Below are 27,240 nucleotides of genomic sequence, written 5' to 3'. Positions count from 1 at the left end.
AACTATCTTTCACCTAGATGACAATAGCACTTTGGAAGTTTCTCTGATTCCCTGAATCATGTGATGAGTGTATAAGAAAAGGACAGTCAAACCTCTGCTATTAGACAGATAATAGGGACACACCTGGTTTGATCTGATTGGTGGATCTGTGAGAATGGGACCTCATTTTCCTTGTCATACTGGAGAATCGCCAAACATGGAGACTGCAATTTCCCTACTTGAGATCTTTCCACTCTACCTTAATCCAGCATCCTCTCAGTACTGGACTGGTGGGTAAGAGAAAAAACTTATCCATCTACACATCCTTTCTCTGGAATAGACTGAGCACATGATCACGAATCTGCTTGGTCTTGATGCCATAGATAATGGGGTTGATCATGGGAGGGAAAAGAAGATAGAAGACAGCAAGAAGTATATGGATATGAGGGGCAGCTTGGCGAGCTACACGGTGCATGACTGAGGAGATAACTACAGGTGTGTAGGTGGACAAGATGGCACCTATGTGAGACACACATGTCCCAAAGGCCATGGCCAGCAGCACTGCTGACTCCATGATGGAGAAGGAGTGGAGAAAAAACATCTGGACTAGACAGGCATAGAAGTTGATCTCCTGATCTCTGAACCAAAAAATGGCCAGCATTTTGGGAAGTGTTGTAGAAGTGACGATGAGATCAGTGGCTGCCAACATGGCCAGAAAGAGGTACATAGGCTCGTGGAGAGCTGCATCAACTCGGATAATGAAGAGAAGCATGCAGTTGCCTAGCAGGGCCAGAGTATAGGCAAAGCAGAAAGGAATGGAGATCCAGATATGTAGGTGCTCCAGGCCTGGAATTCCTATCAACAAGAAGGCAGCTGGATGGGTTGAGGTGATATTGGAGACGAACATGGCTTGTGGAAATTCTCCTTGTCAGTTTTTATGGGGCTCCTTCATCTTCTATATAAATTTTCTTGGCAGGATTATGTTTTGTTCCCATTGCTAGACTTTAAATAAAAGCAGATAGTAGGGCTCACAGACGTTCTCATGGAGGAGCATAATCATGTTTTCTTCCCTTAAGGCACTTTGAATCTCATTAAGTAGATAGAATAGTAAACATGATCAGAACTGATATTACAAGACAACTTTCGTAAAGAAATGGAGAGAAGGTAGTGTTTACTGTGTTGGTGGTGATGACAGGAGCACCTTGTTAAAAGAAGTAAAAATATGTTTAAGCCAATTCACTTTTTCAGAACATACATTGGTACCGTTCTACATGATAATCATGCTAAGCTCACAATCACAAAAGCCAATTTTCTGTCCTGAAGTCTCAGGCTTGGGTCTCTGTATAAGGTGAATAAAACTTGCAATTTCTAATGCCCCTATTAATTTCACAATCTGGATAGTTTTCTCTAGCCCTACTCTATCTAATATGATGGCCACTAGCCACATGTGGCAATTTAAATTTATTAAAATAAAATAGCCACATGTGACTAATGCCACCATATTGGACTATTCAGACACAAACTATTTCCATCATTGCAGACAGTTCTACCGAAGAGAACTGCTCTAGGATATATCTTCCAGGTCCTTTCCACGTCCACATATCTGTAAACACAGCCCTGCCTCCAACTTCCTGGGAAAATGAGGAGCTTCCTCTTTTGGTTCTCCTCCATCTAAATTCACATTAACCTCTCTGTTCATGTGGCTCTTCCTCGACTCATCTTCCAGCTCCTTCATTTTCATCACAGAACTTTCTCATTTTTAGCAATACTGATATCTGTCTTCCATAACAAATGCCTTTTATTCTTAACAGTCTTTCATCTTTTCCTCTTCTCTTGCTCATTTTCTTTTTACTTTTTTCAAATCTTTAAACTTTGAGGTTGCCCAGTTTTTACACAGCCACTTTTCTTGCAGAATCCAGTTAATGTGGTTTTTACAAGCACCAAATAAGATAATGTATTTAAAACATTTACCACACCACTGAACAAAGTAAGTACTGAAAAAATTTGGTCTCCTTTCAATATAAGAAAACTAAGTTTTTAGAAATTTAATATCTCTAAAGTATCATAATTAATAGTGTTAGACAGCTTAGTTTGAGTTCTCGCTTTCTCCAGTTCTTATGTCCTAAATAACTAGGCTTTATTACTTCCATCTAAATGCCTTATAAGTAACACACATTCAGCATATCCAAATTGAAAACAAACTAACTTCCTTCCGTGCTGTATGGAAAAATTTTAGAATGTGAAGATTTGGGATCAAATCATGACTGCCCTTTACACTGACTGCATGACCGTGCACAAATCACTTATATCCAAGCCCCTGTTTCCTTCTCTGTATGGGGTATAGCAATGCCCCAACTTTATGGAGATTTTGGAGAGAGTACATGGGATCATGTGTAAAATTCTCTTGTATAATTCTGTAGTGTTTGCATAGCCTTATTTATCATTTCCACCTCTCTTCCTCCACAGAACTACATATTTATTAAATCGTTATGTTCATTAATATTCTCCCTCCTATCTTCTCCTCCTTCTATTACTTCAAATCTCTGTTTCTCTTCACAGAAATCTAGAAATGCTTATATTCAGTCTCAACTCTCTCAAATGTCACTTGATAATGAAACAGTCCCATCTGGATTCCATCTCATTATTTCTGTAAAACTACTCTCAGCAGGACCACCAAAGACCTCCATGATGATAGTGCCATTGTAACTCACCCGCTTTATCTGAATTGACAACTCTCCTTTTTAAAAACCCTCTTTTCTACAACAACACTACTGTTTCCTACTGCATTACCTTCTCATTTTAGTCTTCTGTATCTGCCTTATCTCTAAATATTGAATTTCTTCAGGGCTCAGTATTGAGCTCTGTTCAATTTTATATTCACAAACCACTCAGTAAATATATTCAGTAAATGTACTGAAAAAAATAAATATTTTTACTAAGTGGGTTAACAATAAATCCATGAATGAAACAGACTGTTGAGTAGAACAAATTTTCTAAAGGCTTGGAAAGGATAATAAAAGAACATAACCAAATTACATAGAATAATATATTACTGTTATAAAAAGTAAGGTGATGAGGATAGGAAATCTTGGAGTCAGGGGAAGGGGAATGTAGCAATCTGAAATAAAGAGATCAGGATAGGCCTCATTGGGCAGGGAATTTGAGCAAAAATTGAATGAGGTGAGAAAATAAATTAGCCCGGTTTTTTAAAAGTCAGAACCTCAGGTTCCATGCAGCCAGTTTATGTGGAAAAAATTATAACAGGGAGAAAGAATGGGATGAAAGGGTGAAAAATAAAGCAGAGAATCACATCCAAAACTGCATTACTAAGCCAGATAATGTGTGATCAACAATGTCCAATCCCACATGAAAAATTGTATAGAAGGCACCTCAGAATTTTGTGTTTGAGACATGAAAGAGGTATATTTATCAACTGGGCCCACCCTACTCCACCCCTGCTCAAGGGTGGACCAAAGTGTTAATTCCTTGTACTTCATATTCACACATGCTCTAGAATAGATGAGAAGTCTTCAGGTGTCCCAAACAATGGAGCAGAGAAACCCAGGAGCAGATTATGTCTGAGTTAGGTGCAATCAGGTTATATCTGCACGGAAGTGGTTGCCACAGCATCAGCTAAACAAAAAGGTAATGCAAGGAAGTGAGATAGGCATAAAAGATGGAGCATATAGGGAATTACTTCTGTGTGAAGAAAAGGAAACAGTCAGACCAAATGCCCTAAGACTGAAATATGACTGATGTCCAAAGCTCAGCTATGAGACCAGTGTAGCCAGATGATGTGAATGAATGAGACATTTACAGAAATCATAAAGATGGGGCCAGATCATGGTAGGCCTTGTAAACCTTTGTAGGAACTTTGCAAAGGCTTCATTTCTCTCAGTTTTCTGAGCAGAAACAATGACATATCTGACAAATTTGTTTTAAAGTTTTCTCTGTCTTTTATGATGAGAGTGGTATGAAAAGGTAAGAGTAAAGGCAGAAAAACAGACTCTAGAGGCTATTACAGTCATCAGGGAAGGGAGAATTTGGCTAAGAATCAAGGTGGCAATGTATGTGATGAGAAGCTATCAGATTTTGCATATATTTGAGAAACGCCATGGGACTTTCTGACAGGTTAAATATAGGTCAGAAGAGAAAAGGCAGTCAAAGATAACATGAAATTTTTATCTTAAGCAACTGAAAAAAGGAATTGCTGTCAACTGAGATGGGGAAAGATTTGGAGGGGGAGATCAAGATTTTAATTTTGAATATGTTGTGTTTATGATGTCTATCAGAAATGTAAAACATGTTGATATATTTGGGTATATACACCTGGAGTTTAAGACAGCGATTTGGGCTGCGGATGACCACATTGGAAATGGATAACATTAATAGCTATGAAACTGATTACCAAGATAATGAATGTTCATAAAGAAAAGTGAGCCAAGAACTGAATTCCAACATTAAGAGCTGGGGTGGAGAAGAAGATGGGTTGAATGAAGAGTCAGCAAAAGAGACTGAGAGTGGGCAATCTACCAGAAAAGTTCTCACAATGATGTTCTCTCTTGATAGGCTATTGAATGTAGTGGATTAAGGAGGAGAAAACTATTACCATGCTAAATGCTACTGATGAGTCAAATAATTCCAAAACAGAGAGTTGTCCTTGGGTTTGGACATGCAGTGGATTGGCTACCTTGGCAAGAAAAACTTTGCTAGAACAAAAGGAGGCAAAGCCTTATCTTACTGAGTTAAATGAGGTGGGGGGGAATGAAGTCGGTTAACATAGCTCACTCTTTTGAGGAGGTTTGTTGCAAAGGCCAATCGTAAAAAGGGCCCTGGCAACTGCAGAGGGTAGTGGAGTTAACAGAAGGTTATATATATGTGTGTGCATATGTGTATGCATAGGTGTGTGGGGGTCTGTGGGGGTGTTCAATTGTTTTTAAGAAGGAAGAGAAAATGGTATGTTTTTAAACAGAAGAAAATTATCCAGTAGCAAAGGAAAACTTAAAATAAATGAGAGAAAGGAGAATATTGCTTCAGAAAAGTCCTTGAACATCACCCTCTTTCTAGGTGTTCTACTTGTTTACCACTGATTTAGTGATCAGATCCTAAAACTTCACATATTGGTTTCCATATCTGACCTTCTCTTGAAGCCATAGACTAGTATATTCAACTGTCTACTTAATATGCCCACATAACAGTCTCATAGATATCTCAACCTATCGTGCATGAGGCAGAAATCTTGACTTCTTCCCTCTATGTGCATTCCGTATCTCAGTATATAATAGTCTCTCCAACCGGTTTCTCCACCTAGAATCAAGTCATCCTTGGTTATACCCTTACTTTCTGCACCATAGTCAATCTACCAGCAGGTCCAATGCGATCAACCTTCCACAGTAAATCTCAAATTGCCTACTCCATTTTAATTGCCACAACACTTATTCAAGACACCATTATCTCTCATTTACTATTGAAACAGACTTCTAAAAAGTGTGCAGATTTCTACTTTTGTGCTCTAATGTCTATCCTTCTACAAATACCCAACATATTGTGAAGTGAAGAGACTTGGAGTGAAGGGACTGTGACTTATTCACTTCTATAAATGCAGCCTCTAGCGTACACATTAAGTGTTGAATATTTCACCAAATGAAGCATGAACACGAGACTGAAAAATGTCTCCTCACTATATCAGAAGATCTCCCTATCTAACCCAAACCCAGAATAGTTGATTATCTTCCAATTTAACATTCAACCAGGATAGAAGTTCTAAGAAACCCTGACCAGCCTTGGTTATATGCATCAGAATAAAATCCTCTTTCCAATGAAAGTAATATTTGCATATCTTTGATAGGAGCAAGCACTTTGACTGTGTAAGGAATAAACTATAACAGTAGGAAATTCTTTCATTTTTCACAATTATATCTTCAGTGGCAAGAACAGTGCCAGGTATATAGCAGACGCTCTATAAATGACTAATGATCCCACATAGCTGTTGCAACTTCACCCTCAGTAAATATGCATTTTTCCATAAAACCAAACATATTTCACTTTATCTCTGAGTCTCTACATCTCCCTGACCTGTCCACCTTCTAATCTTAAATAACTGCCCTGTGACCTGTTCACCCTTCCTCACACAAAGAAAAAGTTATCTGTTCTATCCAACTTCCCCAAAAAACCACATGTTGTCCAACAGTGCATGACCCTTATTTTTGTTGAAACTTATCAAAAATATACACCACCCAGAATAAGAATCTCAGAGTAGGGGAGTGAATAAAGCCAGTGTTCCATCCCTAATATCCAGAACCCAGGAACTTGCTCTGTAGAAAATGTTTTATCCTGCCTGTACTCTGTTTCAGAAGCCAAAATGTCCACATGAGATCACAGGAATTGTCTTCTATTTTTGGGGGGTTTTTCACAAAAGTGCTTAAATGACTCTCCATACACAGAAAATACTCAGTTAATACTTTCATCTATTTCATAATCTATACCTATATCATAGGAGGATATCAGAAGATGAATTTGAACAATTAAGACCCAGAAACAGGAAGTGAGATAATCACTCACCGAAGGTCCTTCAAAAATGTGGCTTGTAGACAAAGAACCAATAAGAAATGTATTTCTTACTTCTCCCTGCAGCTTCCTAGTTCAGGCTTCATTTTCTCTCTGCTAATGCAGAAGTCTCCTGATTGGGACAAGGACACTGGTGTGGGTGGGAAGAGAAATGATAGCAAGTGAGAAGCGACAAAAGGATCTCCCAAAAGGATCCAAGCTGGAATAATCAGCTAAGACTTCCTGGAGATGAACCACAGTGTTTGGCATAGAAAGGAGGCAGGCATCCTCTGTAGTGGAGGAAGTGTCTGGAGTTTGTAGACAAAGCATTTATTTGTGAGGGACTATCAGGACTTATGTTCCCTCAATTGAAGAACCAAAATAGAGGCAATAAAGGAAAAGGGAGACGGCAGGGAGCTGATTGAGGGGTGTAACTGTCTAATTATGACATTGTTTTGTACACCTGAAACTAACTTTAAAAAATGAAGAGAAAAATAGATACATGGCTGGAGGAGAGGAGTATCAACTAGCACAGTTCTTCTGTGGAACAATCTAGCAATACACATCAACAGCCTTCATGATATTTATATTGTTTGGCCTAGTGATAAACACTGAGGACATTGTGCTACGTGAAATAAAGCAATCACAAAAAGAAAAAGAAAAAAGAGTGCCCCCATCCTCTCCCATTTACCACACCTCTGTCACCTCTATTCTGTTTCTGCTAGTCCAGCTCTGTCCACAATCCAATGCACACTTCTTCCAGTGAGAGAAGTTTGGGAAGAAGGGAGATAGAAGTGACTGCCTTTATCCTCCCAAACCTCTGCTCTTCTCCCAAAAGGATGTGGAGGCAGACATTGCTATACTTAAGGAGGGTCCTCAGGGGTCATGGAAGGCTCTGGCCTATTCTTTAGAGATTGACACAAAAGGACTCCTCTGACCCAGAGCTCTCGCCCCTGAGGGTTCTGGCAGATCATGCCCCCTCCCTTTTTGTGGTGCTATCATGCCTCCCAGGTGTCATGCAAAACACTCCAGAGACTGCACTGCACTTCAGGTAGAGGCTGGTCTTTGATGTGCGTCTACTTAAACCTCTACTACCTCCTTGCAGTGTCCCCTAAAAAAGAGAGCCTCATTAAAATATATAGTCAGCAACGAGTCTATGGCCCAGAGGGCAGGAATTCAACTACTGTCTATTTATTTATGTGTTTTAGTATTTACTGATATTTTTAAGCTTTCCACCTATCCCAATTATGCTCAGAAGAAAACAAGCAAGAGGTTTGTACCACATAGGAACTAAAAGTATAATAGCATTGCCTTTTTTGTTTGTTTTGGTTTGTTGTATTTTCGTTTGTTTGTTTTAGGAAATTATGAAAGCAGAAATGGGACACAAGCATAAATGTGTCTCTAGGTTATTGCTACACCCTTCCCTCTTTGACTGCTTCCAACCTTCCATACCCCATCTGACATTGACCTGGGACTCTTCTTTCAAAGCTAAATATGTATAGGCAGATATATAGAGATAGAGACAGATACACTGATTCCTAGACAATAGTCTCTGAGGAAACAAGGGCGTCATAAGATGAAAGTAGAAGAATGCATTTGTGGAAGAAAGTGAGACAGGTTAGATAAGACAGGGAGGTCCCTGGTGGAAATAAACAAAGATAGCCATATCCTAAAACTCCAGGTTTTAAAATCACTCCTTCATTCCAGGACAAAATGTACCAACGCCCTGAGGTTAATCATAACATTCCTTTTGGCCTGACAAATGGAGCAGATCTGATAGATAAGAGTGGGTTATTTTGCTAATTCCTTCAGGATGGGCAAGCAGAACAAATCTGGTAGACGAATTTCATTAAAAGATGCCAGCTCCCCTTCCCCCAAGCAAGCAAGGGAAGGTATAAATGTAAGAGCTTTTGCCTCAGTCACTGGGCACCCCCATTCAGGACCCCCTCCCGCTCGGGAGCTCTGACCCTCTGCTTTCAATAAACTGTCCTCTTTTAAAAACTCTTTGCCTCTCCTGGGTCCATGTTTCCATTCTTCGGTCTCACAAGACACGATCCCGTTACTCACTCACTCCAAAGTCCCCTACATCATTTGGGGACTCGCAGAGACATATTTCTACTTCAATAGTGTATGAAGGCTTGTGTGACCACACAAATTCTAGTTGTCAGGATTAATAATAAAGGAATTCTCTAGTTTGCTTGGAAAGAAGGAAGGGGAGAGAGAGAAACACAGGACGATATTCCCATCTCCCATCTGCTTTGCCTACCTATTTCTTCCACGATAATGAACCTAGGGATGGGGAGTTCAGAAAACACAATCTATTGTACTTAGCATTTCCTTCTTTGTTTCAGGACATAGATATAAGTGCAGCATCCCTTCCTTAATAATCTACGTATTCCCAGCCCCTAGCACAGACTTGAAACAGATTTGGTACTCAATAATATTTTGTGAATGGATTAGTAAATTAAGAATTCACATTTTTGGGGCCGGCCTGGTGGATCAGGTGGTTAGAGCTCCATGCTCCTAACTTCAAAGGCTGCCGGTTCGATTCCCACATGGGCCAGTGGGCTCTCAACCACAAGGTTGCCAGTTCGATTCCTCAAGTCCCGCAAGGGATGGTGGGCTGTGCCCCCTGCAACTAGAAACGGCAACTGGATCTGGAGCTGAGCTGCGCCCTCCACAACTAAGATTGAAAGGACAACTTTACTTGGAAAAAAGGCCTGGAAGTATACACTGTTCTCCAATAAAAGTCCTGTTCCCCTTCCCCAATAAAATCTTTAAAAAAAAAAAAAAAGAACTCACATTTTTGATGAAAATGAAAGATACATCTATGTGTAAAGAAAGGACTGAATGATGTCTAAAGAAATGTCAGAAGACATGTCTTATTTAAAGTGTTTAATGAGAGGTATTGGACATGAGAATGTATAGATCAAAGCAGTCAAAGAATACATAGGCTGACTCAGAGGAAAAAATAAATTTTGACAAGCAAAACTGTCTGACTTGGAACCTATAGCGCGGGAAGATCATGAGCTCCCCCAAACTGGTAGTGTTTAGGCAGAGACTAGACATCAACTGTCAGACTGTATAGGCATTCCTGCCTCTGATAAAATGTTGGTCCTTATCTGGGTCCTGAGTGGATAGTTCACCAAATCCCAAAGACTTAAAATAGAAACTCAGATACGTAATCTTCTTTTAATAAATGAACTTGAAAGCATCTTTGTGTCTATAGGTGACGTTGCCAAGAGGAGAGTAGGTTAAGCCTTTGTCAAGCCTTTGATAGGAGAGTTGACTCTGAAGAGATAGCAAAGTCAACAATTTCAGTCCAGAGGCTACCAGAGGATATACACCCATGAGTCCTGATCAGACTGGTACTGTGAGTTTCAGGACATCATTTAGTTTTTTCATTATATCAGGAATAAACTAAACATGGAGAGTCTGGCAGCCCTCTACTTCCTATCATACCTCCACCCCATTTCAGTATTCAACCTGTACCACACTTTCTCCACCTGCTCCTCACTCTTCATTTATTTACACATCCTTTCTCAGGAATAGTCTTAAGACTCGCTCACGAATCTGTTTGGTCTTCACCCCATAGATAATAGGATTAATCATGGGTGGAAAAAGCAGATAGAAATTGGCAAAGAGAATGTGCACATGGGGGGCAGCCCGGCGAGCTACACGGTGCATGACTGAGGAGATGACTACAGGTGTGTAGAAGGCTAAAATGGCACCTATGTGAGACACACATGTCCCAAAGGCCTTGTAGCGGGCCTCCTGAGAGGCAAGCTGTAGAACTGCCTGAAGGATGAAGATATAAGACAGGATAACAAAGAGCAGGTCCAACACCACTATAAACATGGCCACAGCAATGCCATAGATATTGTTGAATCGAGTGTCCCCACAGGCCAGCCTTACCACAGCCATGTGCTCACAGTAGCAATGAGCAATAACAGGGCCTCGGCAGTAGTGGAAGCGTTTGAGCAGAAAGGGGAGTGGAGTCATTAATGCCACAGCCCGAGTCACAGCAGCTGTACCGATTTTGGTGATAAGGGATCCAGTTAGGATCTTGGTGTAGTGCAGTGGCTTGCAGACGGCCACATAGCGGTCAAAGGCCATGGCCAGCAGCACTGCTGACTCCATGATGGAGAAGGAGTGGAGAAAAAACATCTGGACCAGACAGGCATAGAAGTTGATCTCCTGATCTCTGAACCAAAAAATGGCCAGCATTTTGGGAAGTGTTGTAGAGGAAAGGACTAGGTCAATAGCTGCCAACATGGCCAGAAAGAGGTACATGGGCTCATGGAGAGCTGCATCAGCCTGGATAATGAAGAGGAGAGTGCAGTTGCCAAGCAGGGCCAAAGTATAGGCTGAGCAGAAGGGAATGGAGATCCAGATATGTAGGTGCTCCAGGCCTGGGATCCCCATCAACAAGAAGGCTACTGGCTGAGTTGAGGTGATATTGGAGGTTGACATCGCCACTGGAAATTTTCTTCCTCTTATCTACTTCCACAGGGTTCTTCCAGAAAGTCTCCAATGTCAGCAGAATTACAGTGCTCAAGTTCAAACTCTGATCATTCATATGGGAGGATTAGCCCTTGATCCCATTTCTAGACCTTAAAAGAAATTAGAAAATCATCCTAATATGCATTGTGAAACATTATTCGTGATCTCTGCTGTCAAGGTGCTTATAATATCATTGGATACTGAGGACATTAAATAGCAATAAAGCTAATATCACAAGGCAGCCTTAATAAAGGAATCAAGTGGAGGAAGAGCTTTCTGTGGTCTTTGTGTGGCCAAGGACAGCTTTATAAGGGACGTAGCTCCCTGCCTAATTCAAATCTTATCCGAAAACATTCACTGTCTTCTTATTGCCTTCCAACTCAAGTTATACTCCTAATTATGAAAGGAGAGTCTCTTTCCTGAAATGTCAAGCTTGGCTATATTAAACAGAAAAAATTAAACCTGGCATTTCCTAATAATTCACTTTCCTCCAAGTTCTATAGAATTAGTGTAATGGAGTTTCCATAGTTTTTTATTTGACACTCAAATCTTACCAGGAAGCTGTACCTCCAGCTAACTTGAAAATGTAAGACCTATTGTTGTTCTCCTTCACCTAACTTTAGTTTAACTTCCATATCTACATGCTGCTACCCACACCTACTTTCCTCTTTAGCATTCATGGCATTCAGAAGAAGAGATGTTCCACTCCCACATTTTTGCAAGACTGAACTCTAGACTTCACACCGTTCTTTTTCCTCCTGGGATCCCTTATCATTTTTTTTCTCTTTGATCATCATTTCCTTTGAAAATGCTTAATCACTTGTTTCCCAAAATTTTGACCTGTGCTCTCTTCTCTTTTTTTCTCAGTGCCTACCTAAAAACTTTCTTCAGAGGATTAATTTAGGTAATCTTTTAAAACGCTTACCACATTGTCTTTACCCATTCACCCATTGTGATATCTATACACAATGGAATACTATTTAACCATCAAAAGAAGGAAATCCTGCTATTTGCAAGAACATGGATGGAGCTTGAGGGCATTATCCTAAGTGAAATAAGTCAGACAGAGAAAGACTTACTGTATGATCTCACTTACATGTGGAATCTAAAAAAACCAAACTCATAGAAACAGAAAACAGATTAGTGATTGCCCGGGGCAGAGGATGGGGGTGAGGAAAATACATGAAAATGGTCAAAGGGTATAAACTTCCAGTTATAAGATAAATAAGTTTTGGGGATGGTAATGTACAGTATGGTGACTATGGCTAACAATACTGTATTGTATATTTGAAAGTTGCTAAAGCAGTAGATCTTAAGGTACTCATCACCAGAAAAAATGAAATGGTAACTATGTGAACTGATGGATATTAACAAAACTTGTTGTACTAACCATTTTGCAATATCTACATATATCAAATTATGTTGTACATCTTAAACTAATACGTTATTGTCAGCTATATTGCAAAACTGAAACTTTTTAAATTTTTAACTTAAAAAAAATATTAGCAGAAATCTAGATTAGAAAGCACAATCAGTTACCACAAGATTGCCATGGGGATACGAAAGTCAATTTGGGGAATATAATCAATAATGTTGTAAAGATTTTGTAGGGTATCCGATGGACACTTGTCTTATTAGGGAGACCACTTCAGGGATGATGTAGATGCCTGATCACTGCACTGTACACCTGAAGCTGAAGCTGAACAATAATGAATGTCAACTATAATTTTTTGTGTGTGTATACATATAGATATAGATAGATATAGATATAGATATAGATATAGATATAGATATAGATATAGATAGCCACAAGAAGTGGAGTACAGCATTAGGAATAGAGATTGTGGAAATGTAACAGCTGTACGCAATGTCAGCGGGCTAGTAGATGAGGGATGGGGAGTTGTCACTGTGTGAGGGATATAGATGATAAATGTCTAACTATTACATTGTTTTGTACACCTGAAACTAATGAAAAAAAAATTTTTAAGTACTCAGTAAATGTGAGCACTGTTTTTTTTAATTTTTATTAAAAAATATAGCTAGCATACAACATTATATCAGTTTCAGGTGTACACCACAGCTGTTCAACATTTATATGCCTAAAGAAGTGACGACCATAAGTCCAGCAACCATCTGGCACTGTACGACAGTATCACAATATTATTGACTATATTCCCTATTCTGTACATTATATCCCCATGACTTAATTGTTTTATAACTCGAAATTTGAACCTCTTATTCCCTTTACCTTTCCCCTGTTTTTAATTTTTCAATTACAGTTAACATTCAATATCATTTTATATTAATTTCAGGTTTACAGCCTAGTGGTTAGACACTTGTGCAATGTAAGAAGTGATCCCCCTGACTAGTCTCATATGTGAGCACTGTTTTGAATTGAGAAAACTAAAGGTTAAGTTACTTACTGAAAATGTCATGGTTGGTAAATGTCAAAGATTAAACTTGAACTTTGAGGATTCTGGTTTCCTGCCTTCACATACAATATCTTAAATCACTATACTCTTCTGCTTCCACCTTGCTGCTTCACAATCAGTTCAAATCCAGCATCTTCAAGTTAAATAAAACTTTAACTCATCACCATGCTATAGAGAAAAGTTTTAGAATCTAAAGACTTGGGCCCATACTAATTATGCCATCAGTCTACCATCAGAAACCAACATTAATCCTGTATTTTTTAAATTTTAGCTTTCTCACCTATAACTACAATAACTGTACCTCCCGTGACCATTCTACTAAGTTTTATTGTAGGATGAAGGCACATATAAGAACAGACATTGAAAGCTGTAAAACATTGTGCAAATGCTATTTGTCATTAGTGACTTCCTCGCCTTGTGCAAATTTGTCCCATTTTCTAAAATGTTTACCTTGATTAACATCAGCATGATCTGTATTCCTTGGCTTTATATCCTCATCTAACACCCATTAAATTCTGTTCCCCTACACAGCACAAGTTGTTTAAAAATTTGACAGTATTTAATCCCTACTTCGTCTCTCATTTAATTTCCAATCCTTTCAAATCTAGTTTCCATCTCCGCTACCCCCTTACACTGATCTTATCATTACTCCGTTTTTTCCCTCACTCTGTCCTCCTTTTTCTTAATTCCCTTTTTTTCTCATACTTCTCTAGGTGTTCTCTTTGATTCCTCTTGGGGTTTTTACCTTCTCTATTTAGGGAATTTTCAAATGGATAGCTTCTACCCTGAGTTTTAGACTAGTATATCCTGCTGCCTATCGGATATCTCTTAGTTGTTCCACAGTCATCTCAAACAAAATACAACCAAAACAGAAATCTTACATCCCCACACACTATTTCCTCCCCATGCCTTATCCATCTCGGTACATATTACTACCACCCACCCTCTGGTAACATCAGAAATGCAGGAATAATCCTTAATTTAATCCTTCATATTCAGTTCAGTTGCAAATCCTATCAGTCTACAAAATGTCACTCCCTATTCTTTTCCTTTCCCCTGCCAACGTTCTTATTTAAATCACCATCTTTCATCCAGACTACAAAAGCCTCCTAACTGGTCTTTGTGATCTGAATCTTGGGCCCTCTATAATCCATTCGTTGAACTGTTGCGAAAGAGACCATTTACATATTGAGGCAAATTTATATTGTGACGGGCCTTACCTAAGACCTTCATGGAACGGCCATTGGCCTGAGGCTGGAATCCACTCTCCTAACCCTGGTTTACATGTCCTGCATGGTCTGGTCCCTACTCACCTTTCAGCCTCATCCCATTCCACCTCTCCTGCCTTCATTATGCCCTAGTCACACAGCCTTCTGCCAGATGCTAGAACTCCTGGAACTCTTTCTCAGTCAGAAACAACGCCTCTGAGTTCTCTCATACTGCTCCTCTCCTCTCTATGCCCTTTGTGTCTTCCCAAATTCACATCATCTATTGCCTGTGTCATTATAAAGACCTCCTCCTTAATTTTCCACCCCCACTCAATCCGTCCACTACAATGTGACAGACCACATATGATATTTCTGTACGGAAATACACTTAGATCTCATTGCTTCAAGAAAAATAAATCAATAAACCACTCAACACGCTTACAAACTTGTTCCTGCCTAAATTATTGTCCTTACTTCTTACCATTTCCTTAAATATTCACTCTAGGTTCAGTCACATAAGGTTATCTGTCACTTCCTAAAACAGTCATGTCTGTAGCTCATACTATTTATCTGGAATACCTTTCTCTGTCCACTTTCATACCTGGCCAAGATCATTCCACCTTCTTGGTGAAGCTTTCTCAAACTCCTTCAGGCAGATTTTCTCAGTGTTATCAATGAGGACTCATTAACACACTGAATGAAGTAAGGGTATGTATGATCTGTGTTGCCAATGCATGTATCTGTCCTTTTATAGGACCGTGAGAGCACTTTTAGTACAACTGTGACTTACTCATTTATTTCCATATTCACAGACTGTACTGAGCATGGTTGGTGCTCAAGTGTTTATTAAGTGAATGCATGAATGACTCCCTTCCTGGAGAAACTTTCTTCTCTCCTGCTCTTGTATAACACACATCATCTGATCCAAACTGAGACTATGCATATCTCCCAATTTTAGGCAACTCCACAGATGGAAATTCTATGAAATTTCCCATCAGTTTCAGTTCCTTAGATCAGAGTAAAAGCCCTTCTCTTCTTCGTAGAAACTTCTCCAAGTCTAATGTGTATCTGTCCATTTTCTCTAGGACTTAGCAGTGGAATGGACAGTGTGGAAGCCCCATGACAACAGGGCTGTGTTTTTATATTTACAGCACTAATAGCTATAGCACCCAAACAGGAACTTGCTAGATATTTCTTGAAAAAATAAAATAATACTCTCTTATACATGTTGTCACCCTTATCCTAAGTGAAGTGCTTCTCCAATTCCAAGCAGGTCTCATTTCTTCCCCGAGTGCCCCTGTCTCCCTTACTCTCTGTGCTCCTCCTGAACATCATTGGCCCTCGGTTTATTTGCCCCCACACCTGCATCTTGCAACTTGCCTATTCTGTTTATTATGCTTAATAATCTGTCAACCTTCCCTCTTTCCAGGTTCAACTAAAATACACTTGTACCTCTAGTTCCATTAATAATCCAGCTCTGCTGATCTGGTCTCCCCCTCTGCCAACTCCCTTCAACCTGCTGGGCATGAGTGTTTTATCTAATTCCTTACATGACGTTGTTTTTTGTTTATTTCCTGCCTCCACAGCCTAGATGTCAGCAAATGACAAAAGGAAGCTTGTATCGTTTATTTTGTCTTCCCCAAAAGTGCACGTGGCTCCATACCTGCGGAGTATTCCCTCAGTGCTGTAAACTATTTGGTAGGCTTACCTGACAGGACCTTAGAATGATGTATTTGGGAAATTGAGTCCTTAAATGGTAACGGAGGGAGTAAGTAGCATATCTAGGACTAAATTCTACATCTTCTGTCCCCTATGTCAGGATTCTATCTACAGGTCCATAGAGCAAAGATATAGCTGTTTGTTGCTGAAAACTTTAATACCTGGCCTGCCCCTTCCATCTCCTTATTTCAGGTTTCTCCTTCCCGCCTCCCCTCTGCCCCAGACTATTACAGCAGTTGTGACTGAAGTGGAGCCAGAATGCGAAGTAGGAAGGAAACAATTATCACTAACAGAAGGGATGTGACTAACCCAGTCTGGGTTGTTTAGCGAAGGTTTTCCTGAGGTGGTCCCTAATACACAACACAGGAACATAGGCCTGGGAGGCAGAGAAGGGTTTCTTCTGATAATGGGAGGATCTGAAGCTTATAGAAGATAAAGTATTTGAGGAGCATAGAGAGAAGGTCTCCTGCTACATAGAGACAGATGTACAAGGATGAGAATGATAGAGGACAAGAGAATCAGGAGGTGAGGTAATGCCTGAGACCAGGGTAAGTTGTTTGGACATCGGAGGTGCATGAGAGATGGACTCTGCCCTGTGCACACCAGAGCTCATCCCCCAGACCTAGACCTTGCCTATTCCCCTCAAACATGAAAAACTCTTCTCTTACTGGGTCTCCACTCAGCCTTCTGGTATTTCCCCTAATGATTACTGTTTTCAGTCTTATTTCTGCCATTACCCTGCTTATTACATGTTTCTCTGCCAGCCCCAGCTCACATGGCATCTTTCCTTGACCTGTGCCCCTCTTCTAACTCTCTGGTAGTCATCTGATCCCAGCATAAGAACCCCTCCCTGGTCTGCTCACCCCTCATCCCATTTGTGCCAACTCCCTCACTGTTCCCTGTATACTCCTGGTCTGCCGCCACCACCATGGACCCAGTGTGCTCTCACCCCTCAGTGCGGCAGTCGGGTCATTTTCTGTAGTCTTCAGGAAGCACTGATACAATTTTCCTCTCTTAGTGAGAGAAGGGTGAAAAAGAGGACGTTGGAAAGGGGAGGTCTGGCTATACCCTCATAATCGGCTATTCTCCTAAAAGAAAAAGGAAACATCAGGCCTTGTCCCTGAAGAACATCTTTAAAAAGTCCCAGGACTGGCTTCGTGTCTTCTCTGGGGGTGACTCTAGGAAACTTCTTTGTCCCAGTCTCCAGCCTTTTGGGGTTCCTGCCCCTGGCTTTCTGCAGACTCTACTCCCTTACCACTCTGTGGCATTCAATTATGCCTCCCATGAGGCAGAGTGTAGTCTGGTTTCAGCAATTACGGTGTCAGTCACCACCCTCACCTTTCTCCCCTGCACTGCCTACTGAGAAATAAAGCCTCCTTAGAACATGTAAATGGCTGCTTGCTGTGCGTGCATTTTGTTTTTTCTTTTTAATTTATTAAAGTATAGTTGACATACAATATTATATTAGTTTCAGGTGTACAACATAGTGATTTGACATTTATATACCTTATGATGTAAACACAATAAGTCTAGTAACCATCTGTCACTGTATGTAGTTATTAAGGTATTATTGACTATATTCTCTATACTGTACATTACATCTCAATTACTTATTTTATACCTGGAAATTTGTATCTCTTATTCCCTTTCACCTATGCCCTCATCCTCCCCTCTGGCAACCACCAGTTTATTCTCTATATCTGAATCTGGTTTTGTTTTGTTTTATTCATTTGTATTGGTTTAGATTTCACATATAAGTGAAATCATCTGGTATGATACTCAGCATATTGCTTGGACCTTGGCTACCTCTCCAAATTCATCTCCTACTGATGTAGGAATATTTTTCCTGTGAGTCCGCAAATGATGTAGATGATGTTGGATCTGCCGGCAGTTTCTGGGTGTGGGTCGGGATCATGTCTTGTGAGACAGAAGAATAGAAACACAGACCCAGGAGAGGCAAACTTTTAAACAGAGGATAGTTTATTGAAAGCAAAGGGTTAGAGTTCCTGAGCAAGAGGGGGTCCCGAATGGGGGTGCCCAGTGACTGAGGCAAAAGCTCTTACTTTTATACCTTCCCTTGCCTGTTTGGGGAAGGGGAGCTGTTTGAAGAAGGGAACTGTTTGAAGAAGGGAACTGGTGCCTTCTAATGAAATTCGTCACCAGGTTTGTTCTGCTTGCCCATCCTGAAGGAATTAGCAAAGTAACCTACTCTTATCTATCAGATCTGTTCCATTTTTCAGGCCAAAAGGAATTTTATGATTAATCTCAAGGCCTTGTTACATTATGTCCTGGAGCGAAGGAGTAATTTCAAAACCTGGAGTTTTAGGATATGGCTGTCTTTTGTTTATTCCACCAGGGACCTCCCTGTCTACCTAGGGACATGCTGGCTAACCTGTATCAGTACCTTTTCCTCTCAGTCACTATGCTCCAACAACTGGCCTAATGTTGGCTCTCAAATTCACCAAACACATTCCAGACATCAAAGCGTATACATCTGCTGTTCCCTCTGCCCAAAGCACTGTCCTTCATATAGCTGCATAAAGGACACTCATTTCATCAACATCACGACTCAAATGTCATCACCTACCTAAAATTGTGCTCCTTTTCATTTCTAGCTTCTTAACCTGTTTTACTTTTTTAGCAGTTTTCAATACCCATTTGTGCTATAAATTGATTTTTTTAATGAAAGTTTCTCTTACTAGCAATAGAAATTCCACGAGAACAAAGACTTTGTCTTCTTTCTTCACTACTATATTCCTAGTACTTAGAGGAATGCTGACACATAATACGTGCTCAGTAATATTCTGTAGAATAGTGTTGGTTGAACAAAAATCTGTGCAATGATATTGTGCAATGATATCCCAAGTTAACAATGAGTAGCCATTTCTATCTCTGAGCCCCAGCAGGACAATGGAGATTCTAGGTTTGGCTCTGAGAACTGTGGTACTGGTAGAAAATTTTAAAGTCATGTCATTTATCTGCCGTTGTCACTTATTCCTTCTATTAGAATCAGTTGTATCTCTGGAAGAACTAAATGGGAAAAAGCCAAAAATCAGGGTCTCTGAAACTTAATTCTTTTTTTTTCAAGATAATATATTTTTATTAGTTTCCTAAGGATGCTGTAACAAATAAGCACAAACTGGGAGACTGAAAACAATAAAAGTTATTGTCTGAGCAGTGACAAATCAAGGTGTTAGCATGGTCATCATCCCTCTGAATCTTGTAAGGGAAAATCCTACTTGCCTCTTCCTAGTCGCTGGTAGTTTGCTGGCAATTCTTGGTGTCCCTTGGCTTGCAGCGGCATCACTTGGCTTCCATCTCGGCCTCCACTGTCACGTGGCATTCTCCCTGTGTGCCTCTGTCTTCACAAGAAACAACATGCCATTCCTGTTTGTGGACACCAAAATAAGTTTGGTCACTTCGCTTGGGCTAATGCGTAGTATAACCTACAATTTTACAAAACTGATCTGCATTCTTTGATAACGGGAAATTGCTGAACTATTGGCACTTGCAAGAAACCTACTGCACTACTAAAATATCGCATAAATTACTGTGTTATTGCATATCTACTGCTGTTATCCTATTGGTGTTAATTTCCAAAATGTCATTTATCGCTCAAGTTTTGCACTTGCATGGTTAGTAAAGATTGGTTATCTGCTTTGTTCTCTACTTCTTGCACTACTCCCTGACCTTCTGATTCCACTGCTCTGAGCTCACAATTATTATTTTCTTTATATATTATTTTCAAGACTTTATTTCCTTTCTATTAATCATCTGGTTTCAGATCCTGTCCTCTCCAACCTCTTCCCATTCTACCCTAATCCATAAGGAAGTCATCATATCTCAGCCACACATTATAAGCCCCCATTATTTTCATGGTCCTATTTCTTCTGTTTCCTGGTCTTAGCTACACCTATGGGGACTCCTACCACATATTATGTTTCCATTAGATTGTTCTTTTACATTTTTTCTTCTTTGACTCTTATTTCTTAATGTGCTGTCTACCCTCTTTTGCTCTCAGTTCTCAATATTTTCCCCGGCTTTCACCATGAAAGGATTGTTAAATTTGCATTGTGGATTTCTCCAGAAAATTAATAGTTTTTAGGGCTATGGCTTTAATCAGTCTGTGGCAGAAAGATAAAACACATGCACTTTGCTGACAAAATGCCAGGATTTGAAAATTTGGTCTAATATTTTGGATAATTTAACTATTTGAAACCCCAGTTTATTCATCTAGAAAATGAATACTCTGGAGTAATTTCATACCTGTTATGGGTTGAATTGTGTCACTCACAAAGATAAATTCTAACTGCCAATACCTCAGAAAGTGACCTTTTTTATAAATAGTGTCATTACAGATGTAATTAGTTAAGATGAAGTCATAATGGAGTCAGGGGATCCCTAATCCAATATGACTGGTGTCCCAGTAAGAAGAGGAAGCTTAATTCTTGAAGTATCATTCCTCTGTGAGCTCCCCAAGGAACCTATATGCTTATTGAGCGAAGCCTCCACCTCCCTCTCTCTGTGGGTGAGGGCCATGCCATCCCCCACTAGTTCTTCCCTCCACCATCTGCATACATTTAAAGCTCCTTGACCCAAGAATCTTTTCAATTCTTTGTATTTCCAAGACAACATCAGATACATATTAACTGGTCATCATATTTTTCTTGTATAACTGATTGTCTGAAATCAAATTTTTGTCTGCCTGATCTACATTTGATTGGAATCCCATCTGCTTGTTCAATGGCCTTCTCCCAATACCAAATATCATAAGGTTTTAAGCACTGTCAGAGAGAGAATTCACCCCGGTATCTCTCTGCCTTTTCAATACCCTTGTTTAGGAAGCTAATTGAAAGATAGTGATGTAACGATAGTAACAATAAAAATCTACTGAAGACTTGCTATGTTCCAGGCACTGAATTAAATATCTTGTGTGCAATATCTCATGATGACCCCCCCCTCCATTTTTACAGATGGGGAGCAAGAGGTAAGAGCTGTTACTTACCTAAGGTCACAGCAATAGGATTTAAAGCGGACAGTATCATGCAAACAGCATCTGATAAGATGCTGTGTGGACAAGAGAAGAGAAAGAATACTCTGTAGTGGTTCAGAATATCAGAGAAGACTCATGAAAATGTTAACTTTGAACTGGGTTTCAATGGTTCCCGGAACACGCCCACTATCCCTTGCCTGCTGTCTGCTCTCCCTGGTATGCCCCTCCCTCCAAGCTCACCTTAACTCCTAAACCCTATATCCTTGACTTTTACAGAGCAAAACTATTCCCTGCTAAATGAGCCTCTGTGTTTTTTTTTATGTCTACATCCCCAGGGAATTTTTACTCTCAACTAGGGCCCTAATAACAGGATAAATACTTTAGTTCTTTGGCTCTCCACACTCTAAACCCTGCAGCAGCTGAGAGTCCACTACCACCCCCTGCCCCAGATCTGGTAAGTCTGTCTGTGTACTCAGCCCACGAGGTACACTATGATCAGACCAAAGACCTGACGGCCACTAAGATAATTTCCTCACTGAGGTGGTCTCTACTTCAGATAAAAGGAACTTACAAATGAATCACAATTTTTATCACTGCTATGTGCTATGTAGTGCGATTGCTCTTCAGATAAGTGTCTCCCATAATAATTCCTCACAGTAGGCTCTAAAGTAGGAATCGTCCTCTCCGGGTCACATATGAGGAAGCAGGTTAAGAGAGATTAGGTGACTTGACTGAGATCGCACAGCGGGTGAGTTAATAGAGCTGGGATTTGAATCAGGCTGCCCTTAATGTTTCACTAACAGACGTTGAGTTCTTGGCAGGTAGCTTCCAGATGCTCAGAGCATCTCCATTGATAAAGAACATCCTTTCCTCATGAGACACTCTTGTTCCTAGTACTTGGGCATGTATTCTTATATATTTTAGGTAAGGCCTTTCTTATACCAAGTTCTAAGGTACTTTAGAACAAAGAGAAGTGTGAGGAGCATAAAAATAGTTATTCTGAGTGAGTCATCTGGAAAAGGCTGGGAGTCTCTCCTTGCCTGACCTCCAGAGGCAGATGAATTAGAAGAAAATAACAGTAGGGTATAGGAGAAGGAGGTTCAGGCAAAGAGAAGAAAGCTGTAAGAGTCTCTCGCTGTTCACCTTTTCCATAAAGAGGGTTCTGGAGCCATGCCCCTCACCTCCCAGCCCAGAGATCATTGAATCAGACATAAGTGGCAAGGACTCATTTGAATGCTGGTGATAGTAACCCACCTCATGCCTTGCATCATTTCACAATGCCCTACAGTCTTCTTCTCCTGGACATTTTTCATGAGATCTAACTCAAGTATTAGTGAGAGGGCCAGTAAGTAAGAACCCCAAGGCCTACACCGTGACCTTGATCTCTTTCCTGGAATACGAGCATATTGTGCTTAACATATGCTTTTCTAACTTCATTTTCCCCATCTGTGAAAACAGAGGCCAGGGGAGCTTGCAGTCACTGTCCTATGTAGCTATAAGGATAGAGTGAAAGTTTTTTGAATGGAAGCTCAGGGGCTGAGGACATTTAATTCAATTATTAAAAGGCTGAGGAGAAGAAGAAAAGGAAGGAGAAGAAAGCAAGGCTGTCCCATTTACGTATGGATTATTCAGATCTCAACTTTCTCCATGCCAAAGAAAGGGCATTGAAACATGGACACTCCGAAAACAATTTCTTACCTGTGTCTTCTGAGTACAGCCTTGCTCGTGCATTTTACAGAGCAACATATGTAAACAATCACATGCTCAGACAAACACATTGTGAGCTAATTTATAGAATGGAACAGTTTTACTCATCATTTCACAAGATGTCCCCACTCAGATTTTTCTGTTCTTGATCCTCCAGCCACCACCAAATCTGAAATACCCTCTGGGCATGCTTGGGTACAGGCTGGATGGTGGAAACTCAGGGAGAAAGATAGCACAGAAGAGAAAATAGGAAACATGTAGAGGAAGGGATGAGACAGAAAGGAACAAGATGACTTGTTCAATATCACGATGACAGTTACAGTTGGCACTGGGATGGAAAACCAGGCATCCTGGTCCAGGGTTCCTTCCCTTTTTCCTGTCACTTTCTTTCTGGATATGGATAGCCAATGTGAGGGATTGCAAGGAGTATTGTGGCTTAAGGAGAGGGACACAAGTAGGTTATCTCTGGGGGGCCAAATTAGTTCCACTACCTCTGTCCTAACTAGTAACCAAAACAGTCACATCCCATTACATTAGAAGCCAATGTGAGAACAGTATTTGGTTCTTTCTCACTCTCTTTTCTACTCTCTTCTATGTCTATTTCTTGTTCTCAACTTTCTTAACTCTCCATCCTCATCTCCTCTCCCTCTAATGTCCCTTTCCTAGCTTTTTAAATTTAATCTTCCCTCTTTCTCAAATTCTCAATTACTGGCTGGCTAATAGATAAGTGAAAAATGAGAAGGTGCTTGTAGGTGAGGGAAGATCAGGGCATACAGAGAGTGTGTGTAATGGACAAAGATGAAGTAGAAATGTGTAGAAGCTCACTACTGTCATTTGACCACAGTTAGTCTCCACATTTGCTTACAGTCAATGATTCTGTGTTCTCAATTGTACTTTTCTATTCCTGATCAACCCATGTTCTGAACCTCATCTATGAGTAACCATGGTATTAATAGCTTGAAAAATCCATCCAAGATCTCCCAACTTTCCCTTCTCTACCCCTCAGTTCTGATCTTCCCATCTTGAAAAGTAATCCTTTGAGTCTTCCCCCCAATCTACCTGAGCTTTGATCACTACATTGCTCTTATATTGTTACACAGGCAGATGATTCAGAAGAAAATAAGACTATAGGCAGAAGAGCATTCACAGGCACAGAGGAGAAAGCTGTAAGAGTCTATTGCCTCTCACATTCACCTTGGAGAGGATCCTACAGCCATGACATCATTGAATCAGACACAAGTAAAAAGGACTCCCTTGAAACCTGCTAATGATAACTTCACCTCCTGCCTCGCATCATTTCCCAATGATCTTCAATATTCTCATCCCAGATGTTTTTCATGAGGTTTAACTAAAATATTTCTTGCTATCATTTCAGTTTCAACCACAGCATAAGAATGAATCCCAATAGCTTCATCTCTCATGGCTTCCTAGGGCTCAGAGCAAAGAAGTGAGGCATTTTTACCCACCCGACCTCGACTTAGCCATGCAATTCACAAACCGCAGCCATCAAAACCCAAACTCCTTCCTGCTCATGGGAATTCCTGGCCTGGAGGCATCCCACTTTTGGATTGCATTTCCCTTCTGCTCCATGTATGCCCTGGCAGTGCTCGGCAACATGGCGGTGCTCCTGGTGGTGCATTCAGAGTCTGCACTGCACCAGCCCATGTACCTGTTTCTATGCATGCTGTCCATCATTGACCTAGTGCTTTGTACTTCGATTGTACCCAAGCTCCTTGCACTCTTTTGGACAAATGCTACTGAGATTGCCTTTGAAGCCTGTGCTGCTCAGATGTTTTTTATCCATGGCTTCTCAGCTGTAGAATCTGGTGTCCTGCTAGCAATGGCCTTTGACCGCTACTTGGCCATCTGCCGACCACTGCACTATGGGTCATTGCTGCCCCCGGAGGCTGTGGGCAAGCTGGGGGCTGCAGCTGTGTTTCGTGGCTTGGGGCTCATGACACCACTCACCTGCTTACTGGCAAGGCTGAGGTACTGTGACCGAGTGGTGGCCCACTCCTACTGTGAGCACATGGCGGTGGTAAAGCTAGCTTGTGGGGGCACACAGCCAAACAACATCTATGGCATCACCACTGCCACACTGGTGGTGGGGACTGACTCCATCTGCATCGCTGTCTCCTATGCACTCATCCTCCGGGCTGTGCTAGGCCTCTCTTCTAAGGAGGCAAGGATTAAGACTTTTGGCACCTGTGGCTCCCACCTGGGTGTCATCCTTCTCTTCTATACACCAGGACTGTTCTCATTCTACACGCAGCGCTTTGGCCAGCATGTACCTCAGCACATTCATATCCTCCTGGCTGATCTCTACCTTGTTGTGCCACCCATGCTCAACCCCATCATCTATGGCATGAAGACCAAGCAGATCCGGGATGGGGCCCTCCGACTGCTGAAGCAGGGCTCTGCTCAGTCATGAAGTCTTCAACCCCACCCTAGAACCCTATCCTATTCCCTTAGCCCTTAGGAAAAGTTTAAGAGACCAGTGGTTCCCAGCATACTGGGGAGAAAAACCCGCACTCAATGGTATCCTTCCTTTGAGAAGGAGGTATAGCACAAATCTGATGGGGCAAGAACAATCAGGTATTTCCCAGTTGTGATGTAGACACTGTTACAAAGATCAGGGAGCCCTGTCTAATGGGAAACATGGTTACCAAGCTGACGATAGTCTCCCAGGGAATCCCATTCTGCTGTTCTGACCTGGCTCCTACCTTCCAGGAGATCCTGATAAAATGAGAAAGCTTTGACCACTGGTCTCACAAGGAGAAATAACTGTCATCCACAGTCAGGTGTTTCTACTCTAATAGGGATACATGGATACTTCCCTCAGTGCGTGCTAAGTCTTTTGGAAGAAACACACTTGGGGAGGGAGGAAAGAGAATATTAGAGGCAGAGAGAAGGGTGGAGGACATACTCAAGAGGACATGACTACTGGTTGATCCTCAAGCTGGATGAGGGCAATCGGAGGTTTCACCTCCTCCCCTGTCCTTGGAATGTATACTCTGCCTACCATTCCCACAGTGGGAGCTGTTTCAAGAACATGCTCTCTCAAGGTTAAGGCATTGTTGAGACCATCTGAACTGAATACATGTTAAGATCTGTTAAGAACTTAACATGTTAAGAACTGAACCCAGTTAAGATCATCTCTATGAACTTTTAAGATTCTGGTGAGCCAGTATGGAGATCAACTCATCTTGGAGCTGCCCAAGCCAAACCCCATATGTAAGTTCCCTTACTTATTAAACCTGCCACCTACCAAGCTAAAGTGGTCTGCCTCTGTCTTAGGTCTCTCCCTGTCTTCCATATACAGGGGCCAGTTTGTAAACTAACATAGATGAAATCAGAGCACTTAGTAATGGGTCATAGGGACAGCAATAAATAATCATGGGAAAACTGTGTCTGTTGTACAGAGGTGTAATGTCAATCTAGGAAGTTTCTCTGGAAGAGGAGAGCTTTTATCTTTTTGCTGAACATGCACTATGGACCAAATATATTGCTAAAATCTAAGGATATGGACTTGATTAGGTTAAAAATCCTTCTTTCATGGTGACTCCTCACTGTTAGAGGAGACCTACATATCGGGTAAGCACAAGGACCATAGGTATTGAGCAAGAACACCTAACTTTCTCAGGGAAAATAAGGTCCCAGGGCCTATTTCATCTTACCCTACCTCTGTACAGTTATGAAAGGCTGCTGTCCCAGAAGCCTTTGACCAGGCCTGGGTGTAAGGTGTGGGAACAAAGTCTCAGGCTAGATGACATCAAGTCTGACATCCTTAGTCTTTCCTTCACCAGCCAGGGAATGGCCAAGTGGAGCTGCCACTGAGCCTCAAACATCCAGGGAAGAGACCAGGCACCTTCTTTGGAGACAAAACAGAAGGCATCCAATTTGACCTCCTGAGCAGGTTTATAAAAATGAAAGTGATGGCTATAACTAGAAGGCCTGTTAGATTCCAGGGTTCTCAGGGGCTCTGGTTCTGACATCTCTGCTCAGAATCTGCAGGCAGATTGATAGGTATTTGTCTCTGAGTAAAGCGTTTTAATAAGCTAAGAAAGAGCTTACACAAGAGAAGGTTTTCAGCAGGCTCAGGGTGACAAGCCACCAGAATTTCATCTAGTATTAATGGGTCGATTAGCTTTTA

At 41.0% G+C, this 27,240-nt stretch overlaps 3 protein-coding genes across 3 annotated transcripts; 1 reads left to right on the top strand and 2 right to left on the bottom strand.

The window, feature by feature from the left end:
• Positions 1 to 295: 295 nt before the first annotated feature.
• LOC109436957 (olfactory receptor 52K1) lies at positions 296 to 886 on the bottom strand. Its single transcript, XM_019715838.2, has one exon. It carries the CDS (start codon positions 884 to 886, stop codon positions 296 to 298), a length of 591 nt encoding a protein of 196 aa, XP_019571397.2.
• Positions 887 to 10,053: 9,167 nt separating this feature from the next.
• Positions 10,054 to 10,998, bottom strand: LOC109436964 (olfactory receptor 52K1). Its single transcript, XM_019715844.2, has one exon. The coding sequence runs from the start codon at positions 10,996 to 10,998 to the stop codon at positions 10,054 to 10,056; it is 945 nt and encodes a 314-aa protein (XP_019571403.2).
• A 13,560-nt stretch (positions 10,999 to 24,558) lies between these two features.
• On the top strand, positions 24,559 to 25,518 carry LOC109436969 (olfactory receptor 52P1). The gene has a single exon (XM_019715849.2). The coding sequence runs from the start codon at positions 24,571 to 24,573 to the stop codon at positions 25,516 to 25,518; it is 948 nt and encodes a 315-aa protein (XP_019571408.2). The 5' UTR covers positions 24,559 to 24,570.
• The last annotated feature ends 1,722 nt before the right edge of the window (positions 25,519 to 27,240 follow it).

The sequence above is a fragment of the Rhinolophus sinicus genome, linkage group LG06 (assembly GCF_036562045.2).
Source record: "Rhinolophus sinicus isolate RSC01 linkage group LG06, ASM3656204v1, whole genome shotgun sequence".
NCBI lineage: Eukaryota > Metazoa > Chordata > Mammalia > Chiroptera > Rhinolophidae > Rhinolophus > Rhinolophus sinicus.
The sequence above is the reverse complement of the archived record's forward strand: the minus strand, read 5'-3'. Positions and strand labels throughout refer to the sequence as shown.